Below are 27,976 nucleotides of genomic sequence, written 5' to 3'. Positions count from 1 at the left end.
CTTCCCTTGACTCATTGTTTTCAGTTTCTACAGCGGGGTCCAAAAGTCCGAGACCACGTTGGAGATTTCTTACATCCAGAAATAATCAGAAAGTTTGAGTGTTCGGAAATTAACGAAGCTTTGAGAAGTCGAATTGTTATTTAAAGCAAAGAGGGTCTTTTTCAGTGTCAAATCTTGGCTAGACTAAAGGTTTCTAAAGGGGCAGTGCATGTAACTCAAAAAATGCTCTACAGAAACTGTATCAGTTGCATCCAAAGCACGATCAGGCAGCAATCCCTTTTTAAAAGCAGCAAATTATGCTTTTAAAAAGGGATTGGGACACAACTGTCCATTTAAAGTGGTTGTGGGGACATGTCCCTAGCGTCCCCAGTGTAAAGGACACCTATGAAACAAGCTGTCCTCAGAGGAGAATAAGGTCCCCAGAACACTGTTTGAAGCCAGCAAGGAGGCAAAGAAGGGTCCTGCAAATATAAGCAAAGTAAGACAATGAAACATGTTTTATTTTCAGTTTATTCAGTCATGTTGAACCATCAGATTTTTCCTGCTGATGAACATTTCTGCAAAACTGCAGAGTGCACCTGTAAGCACCTCCAAACATGTACCTAAAATATTCTGAAATTCATGAACATTTTTCACAAAGATTCAACTTTTCACTCAAATTGTTGAGATGATATTATCATTTGTATCGAAACAAATGCAAAGTAGACGTTTTTCAACAAGTGGTCTCAGACCTAATGATGGTATTTACCTGTTATTGTTTATTTATTATTGTTGGCACTCTGAATTCTGTCTTACTCTCATATAACTACCTCATGTCTACCTAATTTTATAGTTTTTTAAAAATATGACTCTTTTTTAAATATTGTCTTTTCTTCATCAGGGCGTGCCACCGTATTTTCACTGTGTTGTCATGTTGCACAGTAGCACAATGACAAATTGAATCTTGAATGGTGTAATGGTGTTATTATTATGTTTCTTAAGCTCTGTAAAATCGGACCTCCCGCGGGCAGCACTCAACACAAATAGTTGTCATTTTGAGCATAGTGTGTTTTTGTTTTATTTTGCTTTATTTTGTTTAATTTGTAGTTGTGAGCATTTGAAAATATTCCGAGAAATACCATCATGATAAGTAAAAACACCAATTCAGAAACATGTCAGAAAAATGTTCTTTGGCATAATTTCAGTACTTTTATTGTTTATAATGGTTGATTGACCTATATAACCTTTTAGCTTAGGTTGTACAGATTTGGGGATATGAAGCATTTGAAGATACTCCATGAAATTTCATTACAATAAGCAGGAATACCAGTGTAGTCAGTGGTGGATCTTTATATTGCAGAGTTCAATAAGGGCCGGTTTGAAGCTGCTGTGAAGTTACATCGTCACAGAGGGGCACAGAGTTGTGGTTGTGATGGCACTAAAGATATGACACCTCTCACCACATGATGGCAGTACAGAGTCTGTGCAGCTGCCATTTCTTTTTTACACCACTGACTGTTATTTCAGCCTGCTCTTATATGGGTAAATACCTCCAGACAAGCAGGGAATTTGTAAACAATGGTGGCTTTCTCCAGTGACTGCTATCACGAGGATTGATTGCGAGTTGAAGGTGGATAGCATCAACGTGGCAGCTATAAAATTAATTCACTCAGGCAGTAGGTTTTGATTCCCTGTGATATTCCTTCAGAAGCCATTAATCCCTTCAGCTGGGATGGGTCCAGTGATGTGGGGGTGGGGGGGCAGAGCAGAAGGAGAGCTCAAGTACACTCTGATAGGAGAACAGAGACGACACACAAGGAAATTATCCTGATAACTTTCAACCAAGGTTGTCCTAAATGAGGATAAACTGCTCCTCTGCCCTCGTCCTAATGGCCCGTGGCAGACTGTCACCATCACCGCTGCCCCCCCTTCAAGAAAAGGCGTGACCTAATCTGTGGCGTGGGTGCACCCTGCCAGGGTGCACCTGCAGGTTCATTTTCCTGAGACGCAGGAACAATTATGTAAGTGAAATGTGCCTGGTAAGGGCTTTGGGTCTTGAGAGTTTCCGGTGGCGAAGGACCAGCATTTTTTAGAAAACTGCACCACATATCGCATCCCCTATCCTGTCAGCGTGTTCTCCTGAGGGCCCGGTGCCAGTCCCCACCCTGTGATGCATGTCCATATGCCGGGTGTATTAGCTTGGAGAAGCTGTGGAGAATCGCACCAACAGGGATGGCCATCTGTCCTCTTACAGATATAGCATGGACTCTGCAAGCGCATGAAGGCAGGATCTTAAAACATTTGGTCCATTATATCACAGCGTTGTGATGAATGGGCTTTACAAGGGCCGGTCCTATAGGCAGAACTAATTATGTATAGCTTTTTCAGCATGGGGGCAGGAAAAAGGCAGCTTCCAGATCAGGAGGGACCAATGAATTGTTTCTTATAATAGTCCTACTTTCAGTGGTGAGAGATCAGATCTTTTATTTAAGTGAAAGCACCAATGCTATGCTGTAAAAATAGTAAAAAAAAAAAAGTACTGCATTCAAAAGCTACTTAGGTAGTTTATATAACATACATCACAGCTATACTGGTATATTTTAGTTTGCTTTTGAAAATCAAACATGGGAGACTAGAAAAAAAAGACAAAAAACAGAAAATCACATACAGTCCCCTCATCCCCACTCACTCATAGATACTGATTATTTTTGTTAAGATCCATGATCCATCACTCAAGTGGTCAGTATGTCCATTCACAGATATTTATGAACTAATTGTTACTTAATGATTCATTAATCTATTATCTTTCTGTATGTTTTCTACTAACTCATCATCATACAGTCCTCAAATCACAGTTTATTTAGGAATTAAACATTAATGATTCATTAACTATCAAGTCGTTCCTGATTCATCCCTCACTCGCTCATCGGTAACTACTCACACTTTTGTTAAGCCCTTATTGTTAAGTGTTATTAATTTGGGTAACTTAATTAAACTTAAAGGTGCATTATGTAGTTTTTGGGGAACACATTTTAATCAGAAGAGAAAGATCTTCATTGACTGATTTGTTTTCATGACTGACCTTAAAGAACAACACAATTTATACTGTTTCACATTGTTTATATGTGGCGGACCCTGCCACCTTTCTTGGGACCTTGTTTTCCTCTGAGAACAGCTTGTTTATTCACTCATAATTAATAAATATATCTGAGTTTGTATCATTACCTTATTAATATTGTAAATATTATTATATTATTATTATTGTTATATTACTGAGTTTGAATTTCCTCTCCATAAAATGAAATGCTTTATTTATTAAGCAGTTGTTTATTGTTAAGTTGTAACTGTTGTTTATAATAATTTGTAAATGGTTTAAAATACTATGTAGTTCATATATAAACATTATTTGGGTGGCTGTTATAAGGTTCAACTGATGTTTATAATCCTTTACAAATGTTAATAAATGGTTTATAGAGTATTTAATTGTTTGATAACAGTGACATAACTATAGAGAGCTGAAGCCACGCCCCTTCCAGTGGACCCCATGGGACCTTATTTTGGAAAAACTTTGTATGGTAGTGAACGGAGAGAGACAAACATTTTTTTGATCCTGCTTGAATTGTGCCATGAATCACACATATGATGTTTGTCAATTTAAAAGATACATTTTCAAGACAAGATAAAATACCATCTAGTTTTGTGTTAAAGCGCTCGGTGAACTACATCGTCTCAACACACGTCATCAACACAAACATGGCCGCCACCTCGGCACAGAAAAGGTCCTAAAAACGATGAAGATCAAAATAAATCTGCTCATATTGACAACTGCAGTTATGTGAAAGGTGAGTCAGCCAGTTCTGTGAGCTGCTAATATACAGGAGCAGCTCTACAAGGTTTAAATTTGGGGTTTTCGTGAGCGTTCAAACAAGACGACGTTTAAAATTATCTTTTAAAATGACGAACATCATGTGTTTGATTAACTATAAATTCACCATTTATTAATGATGGTTATTATAACGTGGCACCTAAGCACCTTTACACCACAGACTGTTTCCATTTGTGCTGATCACCTTTTCCAATATGGATTTTTTTTTTTTACAACATCCTACATGAACAGTGGGGGTCTCTTCTGTCACAGGGAACAGGATTGAACTGGATTGTTGGGGACAAACCAGTGTGGTTTTAAATGGGTCTGTATCTGGATCTAGATTCTTCTCACCGCTCTGCGAGGACAAACAGGAAGGCAAATCATTCTCATCAGTGAAGGGAGACAAACAGGTCAATATGGCCTATCAATAATGAAACAGAGCAGGGAGGCATGTTGTTAGTCCTCAGATGGAAGGGCAGTACAGGCCATCAGGGGAGTTAATCAGAGGATTCATGTCTTAAAGAGGTATTTCTCTTTAAAACGGCACCTCATCTTTCATCTCCACGTGAGGTAAAGGACAGGAAGCTTGATTCAACCGAATGATTGTAACGTCCAGATTACGCCACTGTGACTCAACCTTGACAATTAGTTATATTATATGAAATAATATCCACTTATTATAATTTATAGTGTTAAATAACAGCCAGTTTTAGATCCATTCAGGAGAACACATTTAGAACATGACGAGTGGTGGTAATAAGGGTTATTTCAGCTCATCTTAGTGCGCTGTGGGGGTGCATCAGACAATAAGGGGACTGTAGATGATGAGGAAAATGAAGAAAATGGTTCAAAGGACTTAAAGGAAATGGATGACGGAAATGGAAAGGAGGTGGAGAAACCAGGTTTACAGAACATTAAACAGAAATGTGACCTCCTGGTGAGCAGACATGAAATCCTCCTCTTATTAATATTGAAAAAACATAACATATAGACTTTTTTTGTTTTTAAATGATCACCTCATTAGCATCTACCACCAGCCCTCCTTCCCCACACAGAATCATCATAAAATGACCCTCCTACACAATGTACCATCATACAATCAGACATTACCTACACTTGCAGAGAATATTATCAGTTTGTGTTAATGTATATTGTTTAAATCATGTGTTAAAGTCTTCAAAGTTAAACAAAATAGTTGTAGTGTTTGTTTTTTAATGTCGTTAATTGTTCCTGCTTCGTGTGAGAGCAGTGTGAGCAGGAGAGGCTTCCTGCCCTGCTGTTACGATGGTCGAAAAACTCTATAAACAAACAATTAGGCCGCACTCATGGCCCCCTGGTCGATCATTACGAACAACTGAGCACAGTCCATACATGCAGGACAGTATAGCATACATATATATATATATATATTTATATAAGGGGAATGATGCATGATAGCCAAGGTATGGCACTGCATCTCAAATCAAGTGTTATGCTTAAAATAAATCCATATCTGTAACAAGCAGAGTGTGAAAAATCAATCATGATCAATGTGACAGGGGATTTTGTGGGAAGTGTTGCTATGGAGGAGAATGCAGAGTGTGAGAAAAAGAGAGAGACAGAGGGAGAGAGAGAGAGAGAGAGAGAGAGAGAGAGAGAGAGGGAGGGAGAGGGAGAGGGGGAGGGAGAGAGGGAGAGAGGGAGAGAGAAAGAAAGGGAGAGAGAGGGGGGAGAGAGAGGTAAGAGGGCAGCTTCTTTTTGCACACTGCAGATTAAAGTGACCTCTGGACCTCTTCCTCCGATGTTTCCCTAATTACCTTGTCTCACCGTCCTGATAAACGGCACTGAGGCGATTTCCTCCTCTCCTGTTTACAGCTTAAAAACTTGACACGGTGACGCTTGTGGAGTGCATGCTGAAGTTTTAGAACAAGTATTGTGCAGGTGGATTTTGGCTGCGTCTGCTGTCTGTATTACAGGAGATGAATCAGTCTCAGCGTAGTGTCTTGAGTAATATCTGGAAGACGAGGGATTCCCTGATTCAGCTCCATGACAACTCACATCAGGTGTTTCTGCTGATTAGAGCCCGACCCATACAGAGTCGTGTAGGGATGACGTATTTTTATAGGCTAACATGGAAGCTAGCATTGCCCTGGTTCCCTCGACGGAAAGCCTATGAGATTTTTTTAATTGGATTTTGGAATATCGCTGAAAATAATCTTTGTGATACTTACACGATTTGTTCGGCAAGTTAAACTTCACAGATGAACGCCATTTAATCTAAATCCAAATGTCTTTAGCATGTGGTAACCACAGACATTATTTCCGACATTTAACCGAAAACTCAATAAAAAAATTCACAGACTTTGAGACGAGGAAACGGGACGTGCAAAATCGGTATAAAACCCAAAATAAAGCAATTTCGCTGTGACCGCAATAAATGGATAAAAAGAAATAACATCATAATGCCGCCTTGTAAAAAGCCTGAATTCATGCGTCGTCAGTTCGTCTGCTAGACGACAAGCAAACAACTTTTAAAATGCTTGTTCCCTGAATGGAGTTCGGTTCGGAGTTCAATCAGAGCTATGCTGTGCTGAGACATATTTCCATGACTTACCACGTAGTCCGCCTTCCTCGCTCATTTTCCTCCATGCCAGCTCCTTTTTTGTCCTGTCTCAGTACGAGTAGATGTGTTATCGTACAGCTCTGGGTGTCTGCAAACAGCGACGATTAGAGATTATTATCCTCTCCTCTATTGCTGTTCACGACACAGCGTCACACAAATTTCTTGCCTGAGTTCAACATTTTCAACTCACGCGAATGTGCGAATGATGTGCGTCTTGACGAAATGCAAGTTTACGTTTGCGGGTTCATTAGTTGCATTTTTAACCATCATATACTTGGCTATAAGAGCCCATGTTGTATTGTTTTCATTGAAACAGCTGTGTCTAATACTGTTCGCCTCGGCCCAGTTCACTGTCAGATTGTGAGCAAAATAAAGTGTAAAATGTTATATTGCGTCTGTCATTCCTATTATTAGGCTGCGGAGTTACCGATTGTGGGCCGTAAAAAAAGCTACAAAATGGCGGTAGAGTCAATACATTCAAAGGTACATGTACAGTTGGCTTCCACCAGGAAGAGCGCCAGGCTTTGAAGCTATTTTTCGCAGTGGCCAAACCGTGTAACTACATCGTCACGTGATGCACTGCGGCGTAAGCTAACATTGTGAAAAAAGTGTCTTTAAAACAGAGGATAATTTTTTTTGGAGCGCCACAACCCCGTGAAATGACTTGTTTGCAGGGTGTAGATTTAAATTCTTGCCGGTACTATTACCAAAACCTTCATTGCCTCATATTGTTCTCTCTCTCGCTTCATGCATTTTAAAAACAGCAAAGTCAAAACCCAAACAAATAAAAACATTTCAATATTTTACTGTAGGCTACCTGTGTGGAGTAGGCAGACATTAGAAACACTTGACAATATGATAAAATATTTATTTTAATTATTAAGGTGCTGGCATGTATGAAACATTGATAAACATCCAGAATACTTTCTGCCGTGAACACGACTGATATTCAATAAACATAAAAATTGGAACATTTTAAAGTGTCTCTTTTAACAGGCTTATGTGAAAATTTCATAACTTGAAACATTTTCAACATCCTCATTTCATACCTGAACAGTTAACAAGTCTCTGTCTTTGGACTTTCTGACATACTAAGTATCACATAAATGATTAAGAACAGATGGTCATGAGCAAAAACTCAAAGTGGATCTACCCCTCATCAAAATACATCACCTAAAAGATTTTCCACAGAGGCCATCCCCATAGCAACCGCTCTGTTTCGGAAGTAGACGCGCATGCGCATTCACGTACTGCTGAGCGAAATCTGGTCGTTCGCTCATAAGCAATTTTTTTTCGAGTTGTTCTGTGTCGTTGAAATTGAATATAATAACATGAAACACAACTGTTTACTCTCCTACTGATTTTAATTGGGACATTTTACAACGAACGGAAAGACATTAAACGTTGTGCACGTTTCGAAGGCACCGGGCTCTCCGAGGGGAGGGGGAGAGAAGCAGGGCAAGAGCCGTGAGGAAGAGAGGGAGATGTCTGGCCAAGGCTCCGTCCAGCATGGACCAAAACTCAGCACGGATAGTTCAGAAACAATTCGGAATGAGTTAAAAGCAATTTATAAACAGACATAGTAGTGTTCAAGACTGCATATTGCTAGCGGATCTATTTTCTGACCCAAAGTGCGGCCGTGACTGGTTCTGAATGAGGGCTTCAGCAGGCAGCCGCTCTCCCCCCTCTTCCTGGTACTGCGTACCGCCACTGAATCTTTTAGTGGTACGCAGTACCGGACCGTACCGGCTTACTTTCACCCCTGCTTGTTTGACTATCATAACTGGAGCGATCGGTCCAGTAACATTTTGAAAGTCTAGATTAAATCATTTTATCCCCATTCAAGTTAGCCGGGCGCTAAACCGGAAGTTAGCCGGCTCGGTCGGTGGTACGCGCGCTCAACGGGCCCCACGACACAGAGGACCCAGGTATTTTTATCGAGCCATTTCGGCTTCACGCGCCAAATTACTGAGCTGTTTTTCGTAGTGGCCGAACCGTGTTACTACAGCGTCACGTGATGCCCTGCGGCCCAAAAATACTTTTCCCCATGAGCTAACATTGTGAAAAAAGGGGCTTTAAAACGTCGGATACATTTTTTTGGAGCGAAAAGACTCGTAACCCGGAAGTTAGCGGGCTGCTCGGCGGAAGTCTCGAGTGCGCATGCTCCGTGGGCCTACAAACACGGGAACAAAAAGTGCGGGAACGAACCAGGCTCCCTCTCCAAGATTGTGTCCAGGTTTTAATGTAACGTCCTTGTGTCAGATTGCAAAACAAAGAGCAGTAAATGTTATATCACGGCTGTCATTCACATTATTAGGCTGCTGTGTTCCCGATCATGGGCCGCGAAGAAGGCTACAAAATGGCGGCGGAGGCAAAGAGGGATCGCCTTAATTTTTTGGTAACTTTACACTTAACACGTTACTTTTCTTAGTAGATAACGCAGTAACAACTTAACCAACACTGACCCACATTTGCTCTTCTTGTTATTAGGTTACACACACACACACACTCACACTCACGGAGGGGTCCGGTTCATACTTCGCGGGCTCCTCCTGCATGTGGCCGCAGCGGACACGTCAGCAGCGGGAGATCAGCACCGTGGACAGCGGCGGCTGCTCCATAATAAAGCAGCTCCTTCCCCCTGCCCGGCTGCCGGGAGCACAGGGGAGTAGACGGAACCAGCACCCATCGATGGACGGACGGACGGAAGAGAGACGAGCAGAGGAAAAACAACAGCGGCTTGTTTACAGGATGACAGTCGGAGCTTTTGTTTCTTCTTCTTCTTCTTCTTCTGCTGCTGCTGCTTCTTCTTCTTCGTTCTTCTTCGTTCTTCTTCTTCTTCGTTCTTCTCCCTATTCCGGAAGTAGCTGCTGCGTTGGTTCAATCTCCATTTCGAGGAGGAAAATCAGCGCCAGCAGTATCATCACCACCATCTATCCGATCCAATAATCAATGCCATTACTGCTGTGTAATTGCTCTCGGATGCTGAAGACATCTCCATGCGTCTCCACCGTTTGTGTGTGTGTTTTTTTTGTCCTCTCCCTCCTCCTCTGATTAGAAGACGGTGCCTTTATCCATCCGCCTCTCTTTGACATTTCAGCGTATTTTTATTATTATTATTATTATTATTTATTATTATTATTATTGGCTGACGATGGACATCGAGCGACGATGGGAAACACGGGGCTGTCGGGTGTTTTTGTGCTAGGCTCGTGAGAAAAAAGAAAAATGCAAATGGAAAAAAAAAAGGATTGTGTTTTTGATCTCGACGTGGATTGTCGGGGATTGTTCGTGGATCAACCGGAGGCTTTACCGAGAGGAGGAGATGAAATAGAGGAAGGTGGAGGAGAAAATGGACCATGATCTGACGCCTGGGATGCTACAGTGACAATAAGAACAAAAGATAATAATAATAACAATAATAGACGTTTTTTTTATAATCACATCCGAATCCAACTTTCATTTCATCTTCGTTTTTTTCGTCCTTTTTCTATTTTTTTTTTATTTTTTATTTTAAAGGATTATGATTCTCGACCAGAGTCCCAGATGTGACTGTGTGGATGGCATGTCGTTGTATTTTACATCCCATCATCTCCTGTTTCCCGGCTCCGCGTTGCTCTCCCTCGTCCACTCTCTCGCTTTCGTCTTCTGCTTTGGGTAGCGAGAAAAAAAAAAACATGTAGGCTATTTTTTGCTGCAAGCCCAGTGCATCTGAAAAAAAAAGGTGTCTTTGAGAGCAGCAGCAGCGGCGGCAGAAGCAGAAGCGAGGAGGAGGAGGAGGAGGAGGAAGAAGAAGGAGAAGGAGGAGAAAAATGGACCGTGGAAATGAAAAACAGTACAAGTTGCGATGTTTTTTTCGGGGTGCGGTGGAAGATGCATGTAGTTGTTTGAGTAATGAATGTTGAAGAGAGTGTGTCGGCGAAAATCTTTCATCCGCATTGGCTTGGACACACATGCCATCAGTGGGGCGAGAGCCTTTATTTCACTGGACGTGGTGTTCATGAGAATAATACAAAAAAAAAATGAACGTGTATGAAGAATAATAATAATAAAAACAATCATAATAATAATAATAACAGAAGGAGGAGGAGGAGGAGAGAAAAAAAAAAAGACAAAAACACTTCATTTATTTATTTCCAGTCTGGCGGATTCTGTATGTAGCCAAACATGTTCAAGTATCGGATCCGCATGTTTTTCAATGAACTGAAAGTCCTGGTGTTTATGCGATCCGATTCGAGACAGTCCGGCTCAGACACAGATAGACGGTCCAACAACACCACCACCACCACCATGCGAGGTCTGGGGATGGGCGGCTGCGGTTGGCCGCCGTTCGTCGACTGCCATTCCCGGGATGACGAGGAGGAGTACTACGGCAGCGACCCGCGGCCCCGGAGCCTGGCGTTTGAGGACAAGGAGCCCAAGCTGCAAGTGGGCCTGGACGCCGTGTCTCTGGCCAGCACCGCCAGCAGCCTGCGGACCCCCCAGTGCCGGATCTGTTTCCAAGGCCCAGAGCAGGTAGACGTGCAGCATGAGTTAGAAATGGCTCCTGATAATGCGTCCTGGTGTTTTTGGGGATGGCAGACAGGATGTTTTTTTTGTTTTTTTTCTTCTTCACATTTCTGTTGCTCTTTAAATGTGTAGTGGAGCCATTTCACCACGCATGAATTGTTCCAGGTCAGCAGGTTTTTGTGTTTTTTTTATTATAGGAAGTTGATTTAAAGAGTCACACCAGGCTCTGTGTTGTAATCTGCCATTTTGATTTTTTTTTGTTTTTTTTTTTTGTTATACAGCAAATCACAAAGGGTCTGTGATTCAGTGGAGCTACTACAACCATCCTGTCCTACATCTCTCTCTCTCTCTCTCCCTCTCTCTCTCTCTCTCCCACCCACCTTCTCCTCAGCTGCCTCCTTTGAAAGAAAAAAAAACAATCTAGGATGAAGCCTTGGTTGTAAAAATAGTCAAAAATCAGTTTTATTCATGAGGCCCCCCCATCACAAATCTGCCTCACAGAAACCAGAAGACAATCTGTCCTCACACCCTCGATTCAGAGGCAAATATTGTCCTTTTGTTCTGGGAAAAAAAAAAAAAAAAGAAGATGATTAGCTCTGTGATCTGGACGTCTAAATAACACTGTTTTCACAGCTAAGCTAATCAGCGGTGAAAAAGGCAAGCAGTTCCCACACATCTGAAATCCGGCCAGCATAGCAACAAAGAAAGTTAGCCAATTAGGTCTGCAGGATGACAAATAGAGTGAGAGGGACTGAATATTCATGAGTCACAATCATTTTGTAAATGTAAATCAAACTGTCCCCTCGTCTGCGTGTGTCACCGGACAGGATGATCGGCGATTGATTGGGTGACGATCGCTGTTCCTGCTCCAGACGACGGCGTCGACTGTGACGATAGATGACAAGTTCATTTGTCAGCCTGATTTCTGGTTCTCTCTCTACTCCGCTTGATTTTTTTTTTTTTCCTTTTCTTTCTCCCCAAACAAAACAATAAGTAGTGCCTCTGCTTTGGTCTGTGGCCAAATGTTGATCTCACCAGATGTGCAGAAACCTGTGCCGCCTGGCTCAGCAGGTAGTCCCGAAGTCTGAGATAATTAGAAACACTGTAAATCCTGTAGGAGCACAGATGGATATTACCATTTAGTCACTTCCCTAAGATAGGCATATAGTGTTATTACAGCCCATGTGCTAATTTATGACATCTGGCTTAGAGTTTTCTGCTGAGAGACATAGTAAAACCGGAGAGTATAAATCAGTTCGGGCTTGTTTTGGAAGTCACTTGATGTTACAGACAGGGATCAACCCCGGGTTGCAGTCTTGCCCACTCAAACATCCCCCTTTAATAAAAGGTTGATGTTTTGAGCTCTGGGCTCTCCGGCAAGGTGACTCATCGTGCAACATGGCTCTGAGCTGCCTCTTTTAGCTACAGACAAAGAGAAAAAGCAAACAAAGCACCGAGGGAAGACCCTGAGACTACACTACTACATCAGCTCCTCGCTCTGATATGAATTTTTTCTGCCTCCACGGCACTCAGTTTTTCTGGAAAGGTAAAGTGCCTCCTTGGGTGCAGGGTGAGAGGCGGGGGGGGGAGCTCACGTTTGCCATTCTATTGTTATTTCATTATTCAGGCAGGTCACAACAGGGGCCGGGATCATGTCGCTGTCAGCGGGCCAATTACCTACAGACATAATCACCTTGCTCTGTGGGCTGCATTGAGTATGAATCCTTATTAACTGTCTGTCAAAGGCGTCAGTGTGTCGGCACGGTACAGTAGCCGGGCCACCGATTCCACTTAACGCTGTCTGGATTCACAGAAGTCGTGCCAGAGCCGGCCGGAGGGGCCCCGGCCGTGTTGGGTTTTGCGCGGAGATATGTTGGAGTGAAGCGAGGTGATGGTGATGGTGGCGGTGGAGGAGGAGCAGGAGGTGGTGGTGATCACCCTTGCCTGCCCTTTTCACTCGCAGTGCCCAACAGCGTGTTTCCACAGTGACACGCAGTCTGGAGCTCAGGAGGCACTTCCTCGCTGAGGTTTTTGTCTAAAGGTTACAGCTGAGGAGGAACACCATTTTCTTAGTCATAGGAGTGACACACCAAATTAACACCTTCATGCTCTGTGAAGTGGCCTTGAGGGACAAACCCACGCCACATCACCCGGCAGGAACACAGTGTGTGCGTGTGTGTGTGTGTGTGTGTGTGTGTGTGGGGCGAGCAGCCTTCGTGTCAGAAAGGTTCCTATTGTTGTTGAAGGTTGACTATATTTTTCTTCTTGTCAACAAATCCCACGAAAAGACCAAAACTAACATTGAATTGATCCGAGTACCTGAGCTCGGCTGTCATCAGGAAACGGTTTAAAAAGTCCTACAGATTAAATGATGAATTATTATTGTTACTATCAACAGGATATCATTCTTCTGTCTGTGCCTTCAAAACAGACTCGCTTTTGATTCATAAATCAGCTTTATGATGTGTCAGTGCTTTGGTTAAGGTTTGGTTGGGTGAAAAACATCTTGTTTGGCTTAAAATAAATGCTTTGCTATCGTTAATCGTATGTATCCATAGGATCCATCTTTTACATGCTTCCCATTCATTGTGCAATGTTTTTTGGTAGCGTCGTGTTGCATTTCCAGAGATGTAGTGTTGTGTTGACTGCTCCTGATTTCTATAAAGTTGAGTTCACCGGGCCCATACCGATCTGATATCGATATATCGGCCCCATGCACATATTTTTTTCATTTTTTTGAAAGTGATTCCTCCAATGTGGTTTTTAAACACACATTGGCAGAATATTTTACAGTTTCAGTGACTGAAACAGTCAACTAGAAATGTAATAATTATAAATAGTTTTCCGCACTGTGTTCCTCAAAACAAAAAAGGTTTCATATCAGCCAATATCGACAACATGTACGCTGCTACTGATATATCTGTGACATCGATGACCTGTGATAGAAACGTACAGTTATCAAGTTAAAATAAAGACAGAGTCAGCAACGTCATGGCTTATATCCCGCCCAGAATGTCTTCAGAGACAATATAAGGGAAAAGTAAAGTAGTAATAGAAGAGAAAGTTTCCAAACGAGCCTCCATGTTGTTCAGATTAGAAATCCCGGAGCAGCTGGCCATGAGTGGCGTCCGTCCAATCAGGTGCAGCCAGGAGTGTCTGTGCCGTTGTAGGAGGGTGTTGGTCAAGAGTCCAATGCTGGGAAGCGCTGCAAGCACTCGCGTCCAAAAAAAAACCCTGTGGCTTTTTTTTTTCCCTCTTAAAGAAAGGGGAATATTAGGGATAAATGAGTAGATCATTACCATTTACGCATGTCTGACTGGACAGAAAAAACGCTGCTCACATGAGAGAGAAGCTAATTTTGTCTGTTTTTATTTGCGCGTTGATTCATCAATCACTTTGCTAATTTGTTAATGCGAACCTGCGCTGATCCAGCACTTTAAAGTAAAAGATGTTCAATGTTTCTAGGAATGAATGGACTTTGGGTTGACTCGCATAAGCACACAGAGCTACGTGGAAACAAGGTGCAAATGTATAAACCTGATGTGACTACAGTTGTTCATGTAAGACAGAATCGATACGGTTTCTATGTTTATTATTTATTAGAAAATGATTTACAGAACGGCCTCACAGTTGAGTGTCGATCAGCTACCTAATGAGGATGTTTCTTCATCGCAAATACAGACACTGACACTTTACTCGGACGATACTCGTGTTTGTAAAAAGTACCGGATACTCGTTTCAGCTCAACAATAATGAAAAAGTTGGATGCTTTTATAAAAACGTCGCCTGACTTCCTCCTTTTGCTCTCGTCATAACTACTACAGCCACTAGGGGGCCGCGTCACTTCAGCTTAAACATCTCTTGTGCTGTCTTGTTGGGGATCTGCCAAAATGACTCATGCTGTCACTTCTCTCGGGAGGAACATGTAAGAGCCACACAGCTGCTCCAAATGTGTATTAATCCATGACTGAAAATAGTTCCTAACAAACACACTGTTTACTCCTGTCTCAGTCCTGTTTGCTGAACATATTCATGAGTCATCTTTAAAGATTTACGTTTTCAGCAGGAACCACATTGTTGGTTTTGGTCTTTTCGTTGTTGACAATAACAAAAAATATATAAAAACTCCAGCCTTATCCTTTAAATCTGGCAGAAGGTTTACCGTCGACATGTTTTTTTATGTGAGTACATCCTGCTCGTCCAGATGTGACCTTTCATGTCTCTTTCTGTGTTGCCTTCAGGTACAGGGGCGGATTTTTGAAAATGGGAGAGCTTCCAAATGGAAAAAGACGCATTAGACACACAAAAAAATTACAAAGAAAATGTTTTAATTCCATCCTCATTTAGTTAATTGGAGTTGGATTCCATTAGATTTGACTCAGATAGGTGAATTTCATAGGTTTTAATTTCCCCCCTCAGGGAGAATCAGTATTATTACTGCAGAAAACTTAAAAACATAAAATCTTATCAACTCATTATTAGTATCACTTTCTGTGATAATCATTCAGCTGTTCAATTTAATGTTTTTACTTATCTCCTGAAGGTTGTTTTGGAGACGCTCCCCTAAAAAACAATTATAAGTAAAGACATTATTAGTCTTCCGTACATGAAAAACATCGTGCAGGCTGTAATCATGTGATCTCGAGCAGGATGATCAATAACTCTGAACATGAAACAAACCTCCCTCAGAGTTTGGAGATACTTTGCAAATAAAATTAGTTTTTTATATATAAATTAATTCTATTACTTAATAGTGATAATTGGACGGATGTGCAGGAAACATCTGTGCTGTGTGATTTTAAAATATGTTCTGTAGTTAATGGAGCAGATGATGAAATTGCTCCTTTTAATTTTAGATTTAGATGAGACGTAAATTAAGACAGAATCATCGGTCAGCACATTTTTCTGCCTTAAACAGCTGCTGTTCGAGGTTTTTAAATCATAATCAGAGCTTTTAAAGGTCTTTGTTTTTATTTTGTCCCGGTCAATCATGACATTAACATTCACGTAGAAGAAGCCTGAAAATGTTTCCTCACACACACAAACACACACACACACTCGTCTCCAGGACAGCTTGACATTTCAGAAATGTTTGCTTTCATATGTTTTTTTATTTAGTTTCTCATATACTTCTGACCTTCTCTGTGTTATCTTTATAATGTCAGCAGGCAAGTTATTTTAAAGTTTATGAGTGGCATGTGGCTCATCTGCCAAATCCAATCTTTTATGCGGTGGGACACTCGAAGTCTTTTATTATAAGTGGGAAGGTCAAACGGGCCAGATGGGGGAATGACAGCGTGCAGAAGGACAAAAAAAAATTGGAAGCAATATTTGTGTCAGTGACGTCCTCTGACGCATAAAACCTGTAGTGATTTAAAACAGGAATTTCTCTGAGTAGTTACTATAAAACATATTCTGATTCATATTTCTGAGTCACCATTTGGAAATGAAATATTTTGATGAGCACTGATGTTAATTAGTTCAGAAATCTGCACCAAGAAAATAGATTTTGTTTTTGAATTAAACTTGATTTCCACCTTTTTTTGAAGTCAGAAATTAACTTTATTAAAAATTCCTGTTTTTTTTAAATATGCCACAGACACAGCCACCAAGTGTTCACTACAATAACATTTATTTTCCTTTTTCCTCAACATCATCATCCATCAGTCAAAGATGTTTGACATTGTGTCAACATCCCTGAATCATGAGGCAACAACGTGTAGAAGAAATACTACAACAACTATGTTGTTTTTAACGAGAAATTATCAGATCTCGCGGTATTTGCCGTCGTATTTGATATTGTCCACACTATTGAATCTAGAACAGTTGTTTCGGCGTCTTTGGGCTTTTATTTTGTTATGAAAACGTGTGTTGATATTTGACAAGGTGGGAATAAGACCTGGCTGACAGAAGAACGGCAGCTCACCAGTTTTGTCTATATTTTGGGTTTAAAGCAGGAGAAAATGGCGAGCCAAGAGAATGAATGAGACTAAATGTCGTCTTCACTGCAAGATAATAATATCGTCTATCGATATATTTAGGCGGGACAATATCATGATATAAAATATATGACAGTAACACTCTTTGAGGTCAATTTATCTGCTGTCTTACTGGGAATTTAATGGAAGTTTGACATCCAATCAACGCATCCTCATACCTTAACGACTGAACAGGTCGATTGCCGGTGACTCTCGAAAAAAAGACACATCACCCTCTGCAAAACAACATGACCAGTGCAGCGTACCAGCAATGGGTGGACCTTGTGGCTCGTACTGCTTCACCTGACTGCCTCCTTTGCTGCTGCAATAACTACAACGGCCACTTGAGGTCGAACACCGAACGAGAAACATAAATATGGGTTGTGAGAAGCTGCTTTCACAGTTGATCTATATGAATGCATCCAGTTGGTTTGTCATCATTCAGAGACGGTTCAGGACATGCTAGCTTAGCGCAGGTGATTCAGGTGTGGAGCGACAGCCTAAACTGTAATTACAAGCAGCAGAGTGGAAAAAACTTTACATGTCAGCCTCTGATTATCAATCACAAGGAGGCCGATCTGGGATTCATGGCATTGATGCTATCTCCCGATCAGTGGAGTGAATTTGAAGGCGGTTTTGATCGAGATCATTAAAGTTGAACCTTGTTTGATTGATTTGTAGAAAAAGTTAATGCAAAAACAACAATATGTGATTTCATACGGTGTCATGTGTTGGACTATTCCTTGGCTGGGTCCATGTGAGCTTTAGAGGTGCTGGTTACCAAGCTGTTTCCCCTTTGCTTTCAGTCTTTATGCTAAGCTAAGCTAACTGTCTCCTGGCTCCAGCTTTATGAGAGACACACAGTGGTGTTAATTTCTTTTTTGAAATCACATAATTTGAATTTAACTGCACTGAAGTGAACTCTCCTGTCAGCCAATGTTTGTTTCATGTCCTCCGGATGTGTTTGGGGTTCGCTGGGAGATGTAAATTGTTATGAAGTTGGATGAGTGTGTGTGTGTGTGTGTGTGTGTGTGTGTGTGTGTGTGTGTGTGTGTGTGTGTGTGTGAATGGTCGTCAGGCTTCAGCAGCTCCTCACTCCTCCTCCACCTGCCTGCCCTTGAAGCTCCACCGCTCACTGCCGTTGTTGCAGAGTGCTAACATGCCCCCTTCGCCGACCGGGCCTCACATCAAGCTGTGTCCTTAATAGCTGCGGTTACACTGAGAATATTTCCTGCAAACCTAATTGAAATCATTCTGATCAGAGATTTCTATTTAAGTGTTTACATCAACGCTTAATACATTGATCCGATAAGATGTGCGCATACATGCCCCAAAGCATTTCATCAGAATATAACGTGTTTGACAGGCGCAGAGCGGCTCCACCCGCCGTGAAGCGCCTAATCTGACAGAAACATAACAGAAGAAGAAGAAGAAGAAGGAGATTTTTAAATATGTTTTTATTTATTTTTATTGAGAAAATTACATTTATTCATTCACTCATTCGCTCTGCCTGTTAATACAACTTTAACGATGGACCCACATCGTGTTTTGGGAACAGTATTTGTTGTTGTTTCAAGTTTTGAGCCTTTCGACCAGGAGCGCACAAACTTTTTCCTTCCGAGGGCCAAAATGGAAACTGAATGTTGGGAAAAAAGCAAACACGTATTACGTCTCAAGTCCTCTTAACTGACTGACCTATGTCACTCTGCCGGCTGTGCTCAGATGATGAACACTGATTATTAATTAATGATCCGACATATTCAAAGGGATTTTTTTACCTCAGCATAAACAGTGATTTATAATCCAGATCGCTTTATATTAAGACTGTAATGAGCCTTAGTTAATAGGTGATCAGGCCCTTAAAAGTCCTTATAAAATGCTCATCAGGGTAGTAAGACTAATTCAATGTAATAATAGCATAATAAACACATTTATTTTTACATTATGAAACATTTCAACGCAACTCTAATTGTTTATAGCACTGCAAATACATTTATTGAGTTTAACTAACTTATAATGTCGTTGTTAAACATTTATTAAGCTTCGTTGGTCGCTTTATTTAGTTTTTTGATGCCATCTTTAACGCTTATACAGTCTTAATGTTAAAAAGCATCTTATTAAGCCGTTACAAGGTGTATTTTACCAATTAAAAAACACTAATTACAAGGAACTTAATATAAAGCATAACCCAATTTTAATTTTTATGACCGTCGAGGTGTTAAACGATCCCTAAATGTTTTAAGATTTCCAACAAACAGTTGCATCAGCTACAGAAGAGTTTTGTTTTTTGTAACGTCGCTTAATGTTTCCCCGACGTGAGGCGAACATGCACCAAAAGAATATTTTCATCCCAACCAGAGAGAAACGGTCAGATTAAGGGTTTACATGGTTATTAGGTGCTAATATTGTCTAATTGAACTCATTATCAAAGGTTTACTCCACCACTTTTGGTCTGATCTCTTGTGATTGAGGTGGTTACATGATGCATTTTTATCGTGAATGCATTATTAGTGGGTTATTAGGTCCCATGTAAACGCAGTTATTGACTTAAAAATAACTCACACTGGTGTTCTTCCCCCAACTCCTGTTTTTTAAGAGCGTTCACTCATGTGTGATGTATGTTTCAGGACATGGAGCATTTTACTTTTCTTCACTTTTCATTAAGTGAATTGGGAAGTGATGCAAAACATGCCATCAAATATTAAGCCTTCTGACAAAATGGATGTTTGACATTGAGCGGCGACGACAGCCCTTAATGTGGTCATCCTTAATGCGGCGAATATGCCAGCAGGCTTCAGGTGCTGGTGTGGTGCTGAAGAGACAGATAGTTTGGTCCCAGAGCCGAGCTGAGGAAACGATTACAGGAGGGGATTTTTTTTATTTTAGCTGAAAGGAGAGCACTTTTTTTGAGAACAGGGGAGAACAGGTGAAGGTCTCCTGTTTATTATTCCTGCCCAGTATTTATATCTTATTCCACTTATCCCTTCAGAGATTTATGAGATTATAAAAGAGATCAAAATGTTTACATCGGCTGGATGACTTTCACGTGTGCCACCGGTCGTAAGGAGCATTTGATATTAACAATAATCATCGTCTGTATCAGGGATTAGTTCTCCCAACAGTGGCAGCTGATGCAGGACAATAAGATCACTTTGAGGAACACAACACATGTGGATTTTATTCGTGATCGCTCCGACCTCCAATCAAATTAAATGTGTCCTTCATTCCCAGTCGTTCTGCTAATCACCGTAGAGAGATGAGCGCATGATGACTGTGTCTGTTCATGACTAAACTATTCCCTCATTTTCTGGCGGTATAAAGTCACGCGCTTAGTCATCTGCCCTTCCACAATTAAACAAACTGTAACAGGGACACTTAAAGTTTAGTTGCACTGTGCATTTAGAGTTAGAGTGGCTGGAGTATCTGGTTAAAGTGACTCACGTGAGTATTTGTGACGCAGATTGTCAAAAAAACAATGTTCTGCTTTTAGTTTTAAATGGTTAAAGAGATAGTTTGTCATTTTGGGGAATAGTTGTTCACTGTGTCCCCTTATCCAGGTCAAGCTAACCTGTTGCTAGTTGTTGCTTTATTTAAACTGGCAATAGAGAAGTTTTTGTTATGAAAATAATGTGGATTGGCTTTAATAATGACGGCATCAACGTTTAGATTGGTTCCCTGTAGACTTCACTTTCACTGTGATATTTTCTCTGAGGAAAACGAAGGCTGAGTGACAGTCCTGTCAAACTGACACCACTTCTATCTGCTCTCATGTCTCAGCGTGAGAATAAATAAGTGAATAAACTAAATATTTGTCGCTCTTGGGGAAACAATTCTCACACACTCACTCTTTGGTTGTGTTTAGGCACTAAAACATCTTGGTAAGGGTTAGGAAGACATTGTGGCTTCAGTTAAAGAACGTACCTGTATCACATGTATTTTATGCTCGTCACGTTACTTTACAACGTTTGTAAGTTAAGATTACTCACCGTTTACTTTTGGTTTCACCCCGGACTGGAGCAGCGACTGAGCTTGTTTGACTCGACCATCCATCTCCTCTGTCTTGACCCCACTATTGGCAATAATGCCCCAGGCATGTGCCTAGAATGCCTATAGATGCTGTCAAGGTGATAAATACTGTGCCAGGTCAAGTGCTGTATCGTAGACAACTGGACTTCTTGAAGACGTTTCACCTCTCATCCAAGAGGCTTCTTCACTTCTAACTAACTGGAGGAGCTGCAGGCTTTTAAACCCTGTGTGGGAGTGTCCTTACAGAGTCGTTAAGGACACGTGTGGGTCGTTGGTCAAACCGGCCTTCATGTCTGTTGCTAGGTGAGCCCAGGTATGAATGGTTGTTAGGCTGTCTGGGGAGGGAACTCAGTACTGCATTGTAAGTGGGTGATAAGTAATGTCGTAGGCCACCTCTTCTGTTCAAAGACGATCGTTCCAGTTTGATGTAGATGGATCCCTTTACTCCTCTTTCAAACCGTCTGTCACACGTGACCTTAACGACTCTGTCAGGACACTCCCACACAGAGTTTAAAACCCTGCAGCTCCCCTCCAGTTAGTGAGAACTGAAGGAGCCTCTTGGAAACTGAAACACGTCCAGTTGCCTACGATACAGCACTTAGAAATATGGCCACCAGAGGTCGCCACCTAACAAGAAAGGTCAATATGGGTGGTAATAAGCTGCTTTCACAGCCGACCTATATAGTCGTTTTTTTGTACATACCATGTACGTCTTACCGAGGCAATGAGATTGTGATTTTGGGCTTCATAAATAAAACTGATTTAATTTAGATTTGTATTTAAAGCATTATTATAATTAAGAATGACTTATTTGTATTCATACCTGCAGGTCATGTATTTCACTATAAAGAAAAATTATATCAGAATAAATTTGTGTAGATGTTTAAATAATATTTGTTTTCCACTTAACTCACTCTGCTGTGTTTCCCCGTCTGTCCTGCAGGGTGAGCTGTTGAGCCCCTGCCGCTGTGACGGCTCGGTGCGCTGCACCCATCAGCCCTGCCTCATCCGCTGGATCAGCGAGAGAGGATCCTGGAGCTGCGAGCTCTGCTACTTCAAGTACCAGGTCCTGGCCATCAGCACCAAGAACCCTCTGCAGGTAACATGAAGGGTTCTGACAAACTGACGCACAGGGAAGGAATGTAACTAAGTACATTTACTCAAGTACTATTTTGAGGTACTTTAACTTGAGTATTTCCTTTTTCTGGTACATTATACTTCCACTCCACTACATTTTGGAGGCAAATATTTTTGTTTTTCATTTGTTTGATTACTTTAGTTACTAGTTACTTTGCAGATTACATGCTGCCTCAGAGCCAAAGTAGCAGGTTTTTGAATTTGTTTATTATTTATTATAATTATTAATTTTATTGGCAATCAGTTTAAAAATCATACAGATTGTTATAACTGTAAAAATGCAGAATATTGGATTCGATTAATGGATTGTATATAACCGTATATATATATTGACAGTACTTTAACTTGTACTTTGGATACTTAAGTACATGTAATATTAGATACTTTAAGACTTTATCTCGAGTACTATTTGTATGGGGGACTTTCACTTTTACCAAAGTAATATTTTCACATGATATCTTTACTTTTACTCGAGTATGACTCCTGGATACCTTAATGACGCAGCTAAAACACTGATTCTGAGACGAACGCAGCTCCACACTCGCCTCTCGAATTGCAGAAATTGAAGCGAAAGCCACTCCAGCATTGATACTGTGCCCGTTCAGACGAGTCTGACTCAAGCTGCACATGGGATTCAACTTACAAACTGGCCAGCACAGCATGGCTCAGTTCAGTTCGGTTTGGCTCAGCCTCCTCGTCAATTTCCTTACAAAACACGTCCAACACTTTCTCGACTGGGATTCAGGGTTTTTTGGATAAACATCACGTAAACAAGATGGAGATAGTCTGTGAATATGTAAAAAGCCTCCTCAGCATGCAGGTAAACGCTGTCATGCTCTGTGAGGCGTAATTTTTTAAAATTCATGAGTGAGCCAGACGGGCAGATTTTACTGCACGCTGCTGACAGAGACGGTTCATATTAACATATACAACATATAAACGCTGCTGCATCAGATCCAACACTCTGCGAGAACACGTCTCCGTCCGTCACTGTGGTGTGAGGACTGTTTGCCATATTGCGGTGACACATTTTCTCCCTGCGTCACCGTCCTTCTGTACTCCTTCTCGGAGGCAGCCAATGGCTCTGAAACCTAAAGACAGGATGCCATGTACGTGTGTGTGTGTTTGTCTGACATATTCATGAACATGTGTGTTCATCATGTACTCATATGTGTGGATTTCTCCTCTCTGGTGAGATATCATTTGCTGGAGAGCAACTACGTACTTTTACTCAAGTACTATACTAATAATGCAAACTTCTAGTTTTCTAGTTGGAGCAGCTGAGACCTGCACCGGTTCTTCCTGATTTCCTAGACGTCGCTGTCAGAAGTAACGTTACACAGGGAAAGTAAAGACAGGGACAGTGAGGACAGCTTGCTTTCAGAAGTGCTGATGTTGTAGGGAAACGCCACCTCAGTATCTTCCTTCCAGTACATCTCCAGAGTCGTGAATACTGCAGGAAGCTGTCTCATTTTTCATGTATTTTGGGTTCCTGACTGCTTTACGTTGTGTTTAATTAACAAAATGACAAATCACATTTATAGCAGAGCTTGTGCTTAAAAAAGGATTCCCTGCATTTGGAGCGAGGACGGTGTAAAAGGACTTTTACTCATAACAAAGTGTGTTTAAATTGTTGTATTGGTACTTGGATGTGAGCACTTCTTCCACCACTGATTTAAAACATTGTTCTCCTCTCCAGTGGCAGGCCATCTCTCTGACGGTGATAGAGAAGGTGCAGATAGCTGCCATCATCCTGGGTTCCCTTTTCCTCATCGCCAGCATCTCCTGGCTCATCTGGTCCTCCCTCAGCCCCTCGGCCAAGTGGCAACGTCAGGACCTGCTCTTCCAAATCTGCTACGGCATGTACGGCTTCATGGACATCGTCTGCATAGGTAAAGGCGGACGCTTAAAAATGTGCAGGCAGCGTTAAAAATAGCTCCAGTTATAGATGAATTGTATAAGAATATCACATGGATGTAGTAGAAGGTTGAGGTGAGAGAGAGAGAGCTCAAAGAGACGCATTATGCAACGAGGGGAGTAGCAAAGAAAGCAGGACGTGCTCTGCAACAACACAAAAATATATTAATAAACATCGGTTGGATTATGCAAGGACAAACTAACACGGTAATGAAAAACATGTATTCAGCTCGCATTCTGTTAGTTGTTAAGGTCAGACGAAATTAAAAGCAGAAAGTGAATTAAAGAAGCAGATGGTGCGTATAGGTAGAAGATGACATAAAAACAAAGCAGATCATGACGATGTCGCAGAGAACAAGAGGTGCAGTTTTGTAGGAGCAAACCTGGTTGAGTGTTCTGGTGTCGCTGCGAGCCGCCTCGTGTACGACAGCACTGAAAACAGATGGCAGCAGATATCTGCACTGTGATTATTGCCAACCGTCTATTCTCATCCGCAGGCGAGATGGAAACTTCCTACCTACCACGCTGATGGAGCCATTTAGCATAACATTTGATGTACAGCAGTGGGAATTCATTGGCTTTTCATTGCACTGTCCTTCACCCTGCTTCTTCTTCTTCCTCCTTCTTCTTCTCTCTGCCCAGGCCTCATCATCCATGAGGGATCGTCAGTGTATCGAATCTTCAAACGATGGCAGGCTGTCAATCAGCAGTGGAAAGTACTGAACTATGAGAAATCAAAGGACTTGGGCGACCCGGTGAGTTCGAGCAGCAAGGCGGGGGCTCGCGGCTCTCGCGGTAACCCTCACGGTCTGGCCAGCAGCAGCGGCGGGCGACAGAGCAGGAGGTTAAGAACTATTCTGAACCACCACTGTGGATACACCATCTTGCACATCCTGAGCCAACTGCGGCCCAACGACCCGCGGATCAGCGCCGCCGCCAACCGGGAGGTGGTGATGAGGGTCACCACCGTATGAGTGGGACTTTTTGGCATGCGTGATGGGATAGACCTCGGTTTTTTCTTTGTGTCCAGATGTAAATGAGAGGACGAACTTATGGACCTGATCTTAAATACTGAAGACTCATGTAGGCAACAGGAGCCTGCGAGGATTTCTCTTCTTGTTTCCTACAACGAGAGGAAGCCAGATGCTCCTTTTCAATTATTAAAGAACTGACGAAAATAAGGAAGAAAAAGCATTAAAAGACATCAAACGTGAAATGTTAAGGGGAAAAAAACTGTAAACAGGCTTTATAACTTAATCCAAGATGATGAGACGTTTTTTCCAGTTCAATATCAGGATGCACAGAGACATTTTTTCTTTGATTTGATCCTCTTGGTTTTGATTTGTATCTATTTCCTTTTGGGTTGTTTTTTTTTTTACTCACTTTGATTTTGTACGGATGTATGATTTTTAGAGGAAAAATCATGTAACTCCATACATGCCAAGCATTTCCAGACGACTATGTGTAATGATCTTTAAAAATTTCTACAAGCTAACCGATGCTGGTAAACAGACCGAAAACTGAAACAAACAAACAAACAAACAAACAAAGAAACGTGAGGGGAACCCGGAGGTGACAGCTGAACAATAATGTCATTACGAGCGAGAAAAAAATGAAAAAAGGGGAAAAAAGAAAAAAAGAAAACAATAAGATTCCAGTGACACTTAACCTTTCTGCAATAAAGATACGTATGTACATTTCACAGGGAATTTTGCATGGGTATATAATTTTATTCTTCATCACATAACATAAGCACATGACAAATTTGCTCTATTTCGAATGGTGCTTGCCAAAAATAAACACTTTAAAAACATCTGATTTCATTGCACCAACTTTTTGTCAACATGACAAACGGCAGTGTGTTACAGCTATTTCAGCTCAAATACAGATTGTTGCTGCTGTGTGCTGATTCAGATTTGATAATAAGCAAAACTATTGGATTAAAAACGGGGATCAGACGATCTCTTAATACTCAGTCTCACTCAAGTCTCTTCTTTACTCCACCCGGAGGCTCAAAGCATTGCACTGACATATGAAGTGTTTGGTGAAGTCTTGTTTTAGTAAAAATATGACGTTTTCAATAGTTTGTTCACTTTAATGAACGTGTTTAAACTGTTTGAAAGTCTTCCTCAGGTGAAATGAAATCAGTGGCAAGCAGATCCACCGAGAGATGATTTCATCAGAGTGCATCATTTAGTCTGATTGGCAGGGGATTAATTGGTGAATATTTTGATTAACAAACAGTTTGAAGCTGATTTTCTCTGTTTCATATCTTTGTAAACTGGATTTTTTGGGGGATTCAGACTAAACAAGATGTTTCATTTCACCAGAGTGGATGTTGGTAATGTACGTTCCTGCAAACCGCAGATATGTTGAAACTTTGTCTTTAGATTTTATGTTGTGACAACGTTGTGCTTCTGTTCTGGCTAGGTTTAGATGCAATATCCACTCGGTCAGAGTTTGGTTGAGATCTTGTTTTGGCTTCTCTTGCCACTAACATGGTTGGAAATTGTCCCAGTATCTCGTCAAAAATATCCTGTCTTTTCAAACTGATTTGACGTTATGTACAAGCTCGACCGTGCATCGAGGGTGTAAATAACATATTTTCAAATCAATTTGGGATCTCTGGGCTTCTGGAGACTTGGATCACCTCGCAATTTATGTTTAGTTTTGGTTAGTTTACATTTTAAAACAAGTCTGAAGCTACTTCAGTTGTTTAGGAGAACGCTGCAACGCTGTTTTACTGTGAAGCTCCAGAAAAGTTTTGTGGACAAAGAAACTTCCCCCGACTTCCCATCAGCGTGGTGGTGAGGAGATAGGGACTACATTTACATTTTGGGGTGAATTGATCCTTTAAAGCAACATTAAGTAACTTTTTTTTAAATGCTAACCAGCTAGCCCCTAGCCACTTTACACCTCAAGGGATGATCGTCTGAAAGTAAACACTACCGCGCTGCGCCGAGCTCCCAGTCGAGGCCGAGTCAGCTACTAGGATCGCTTGCCGGCTGCACGGCTAACTGAGCTTATTAGCTAACAGCAACTGCAGTTAGCAGCAGCTGGTGGCTAAGTTTGCAGTTGTTTGGAGTATGAATTTGGCAGGTGGTCAATTCTTACATATAGCGCCTTTAAAATAACAGCTTCAGAATCATGTTGATGGTACAGTGTGTTGTTACGGGATGAATAATGTCTCTGTCACTTGTTTCCGACTATAACTTCAGTGAGAGTTTAGAGACCTGGGATTTGTATTCAGTACAGTGGTGTTGCAACTGTAGGGGGCGCCAAAGTGTACAAAAATGCCATTTTCTACATAATGTTGCTTTAAAGCACAGCAGCACTTTAAACTAAATGCTAATGCTAGCATGGCAGCAATTCTTCCTCTAACACCACGTAGGTGTGTTCTGAATGACGATCCATCCAATACTTGTCAATTAAAAACTTAAATGTTCACCTCATAGTGGAGCTAAAGGAAGGAAGTCGCTGTCAGGTCGGATTTGGGATCATTGGATGTTTGTAGGACTAAATTTTGTGCAGTAAATGAAAACTTTAATCTGCAGGAAAAGTCAGGGGTTCGGGTTAAAGTCCGTGAATGTCTGAACCAAATTTCATTGACTAGTGGTTGACATATTTCAGTCAGAACCATTACACAGACCCGGCCATCAACAGAGCCGTGCTGACTGAAAAGCAAAGATCAAACAGTGTCTTATGATTGACGTTATTTATTTATTTACATTTACATTACATTTTAAAGCTCCTTTTTGTAAGATAGTTGTTTTTTGAGTTTCAGACGGAGGCCGACCCGACCTGTCCCAAAGCGTCTGTGTTTGACTTGTTGGGATTGAGACTCAAAAAATCAACTGTCTTACAAAAAGGAGCTTTAACACAGAAAAGATGGGGTGTAGATAATAAAAATGAATTGTTAATGTTAATGGCAACACTTGTGCTTTTCCTGGAAAAGACGTC

At 41.3% G+C, this 27,976-nt stretch overlaps 1 protein-coding gene across 1 annotated transcript; it reads left to right on the top strand.

The window, feature by feature from the left end:
* Positions 1–10,616: 10,616 nt before the first annotated feature.
* Positions 10,617–24,990, top strand: marchf9 (membrane-associated ring finger (C3HC4) 9). Its single transcript, XM_073470756.1, has 4 exons — positions 10,617–10,964; positions 21,906–22,061; positions 23,799–23,991; positions 24,659–24,990. The coding sequence occupies exons 1-4, from the start codon at positions 10,617–10,619 to the stop codon at positions 24,988–24,990; spliced, it is 1,029 nt and encodes a 342-aa protein (XP_073326857.1).
* The last annotated feature ends 2,986 nt before the right edge of the window (positions 24,991–27,976 follow it).

This window comes from Pagrus major, chromosome 7, assembly GCF_040436345.1.
Source record: "Pagrus major chromosome 7, Pma_NU_1.0".
NCBI lineage: Eukaryota > Metazoa > Chordata > Actinopteri > Spariformes > Sparidae > Pagrus > Pagrus major.
The sequence above is the reverse complement of the archived record's forward strand: the minus strand, read 5'-3'. Positions and strand labels throughout refer to the sequence as shown.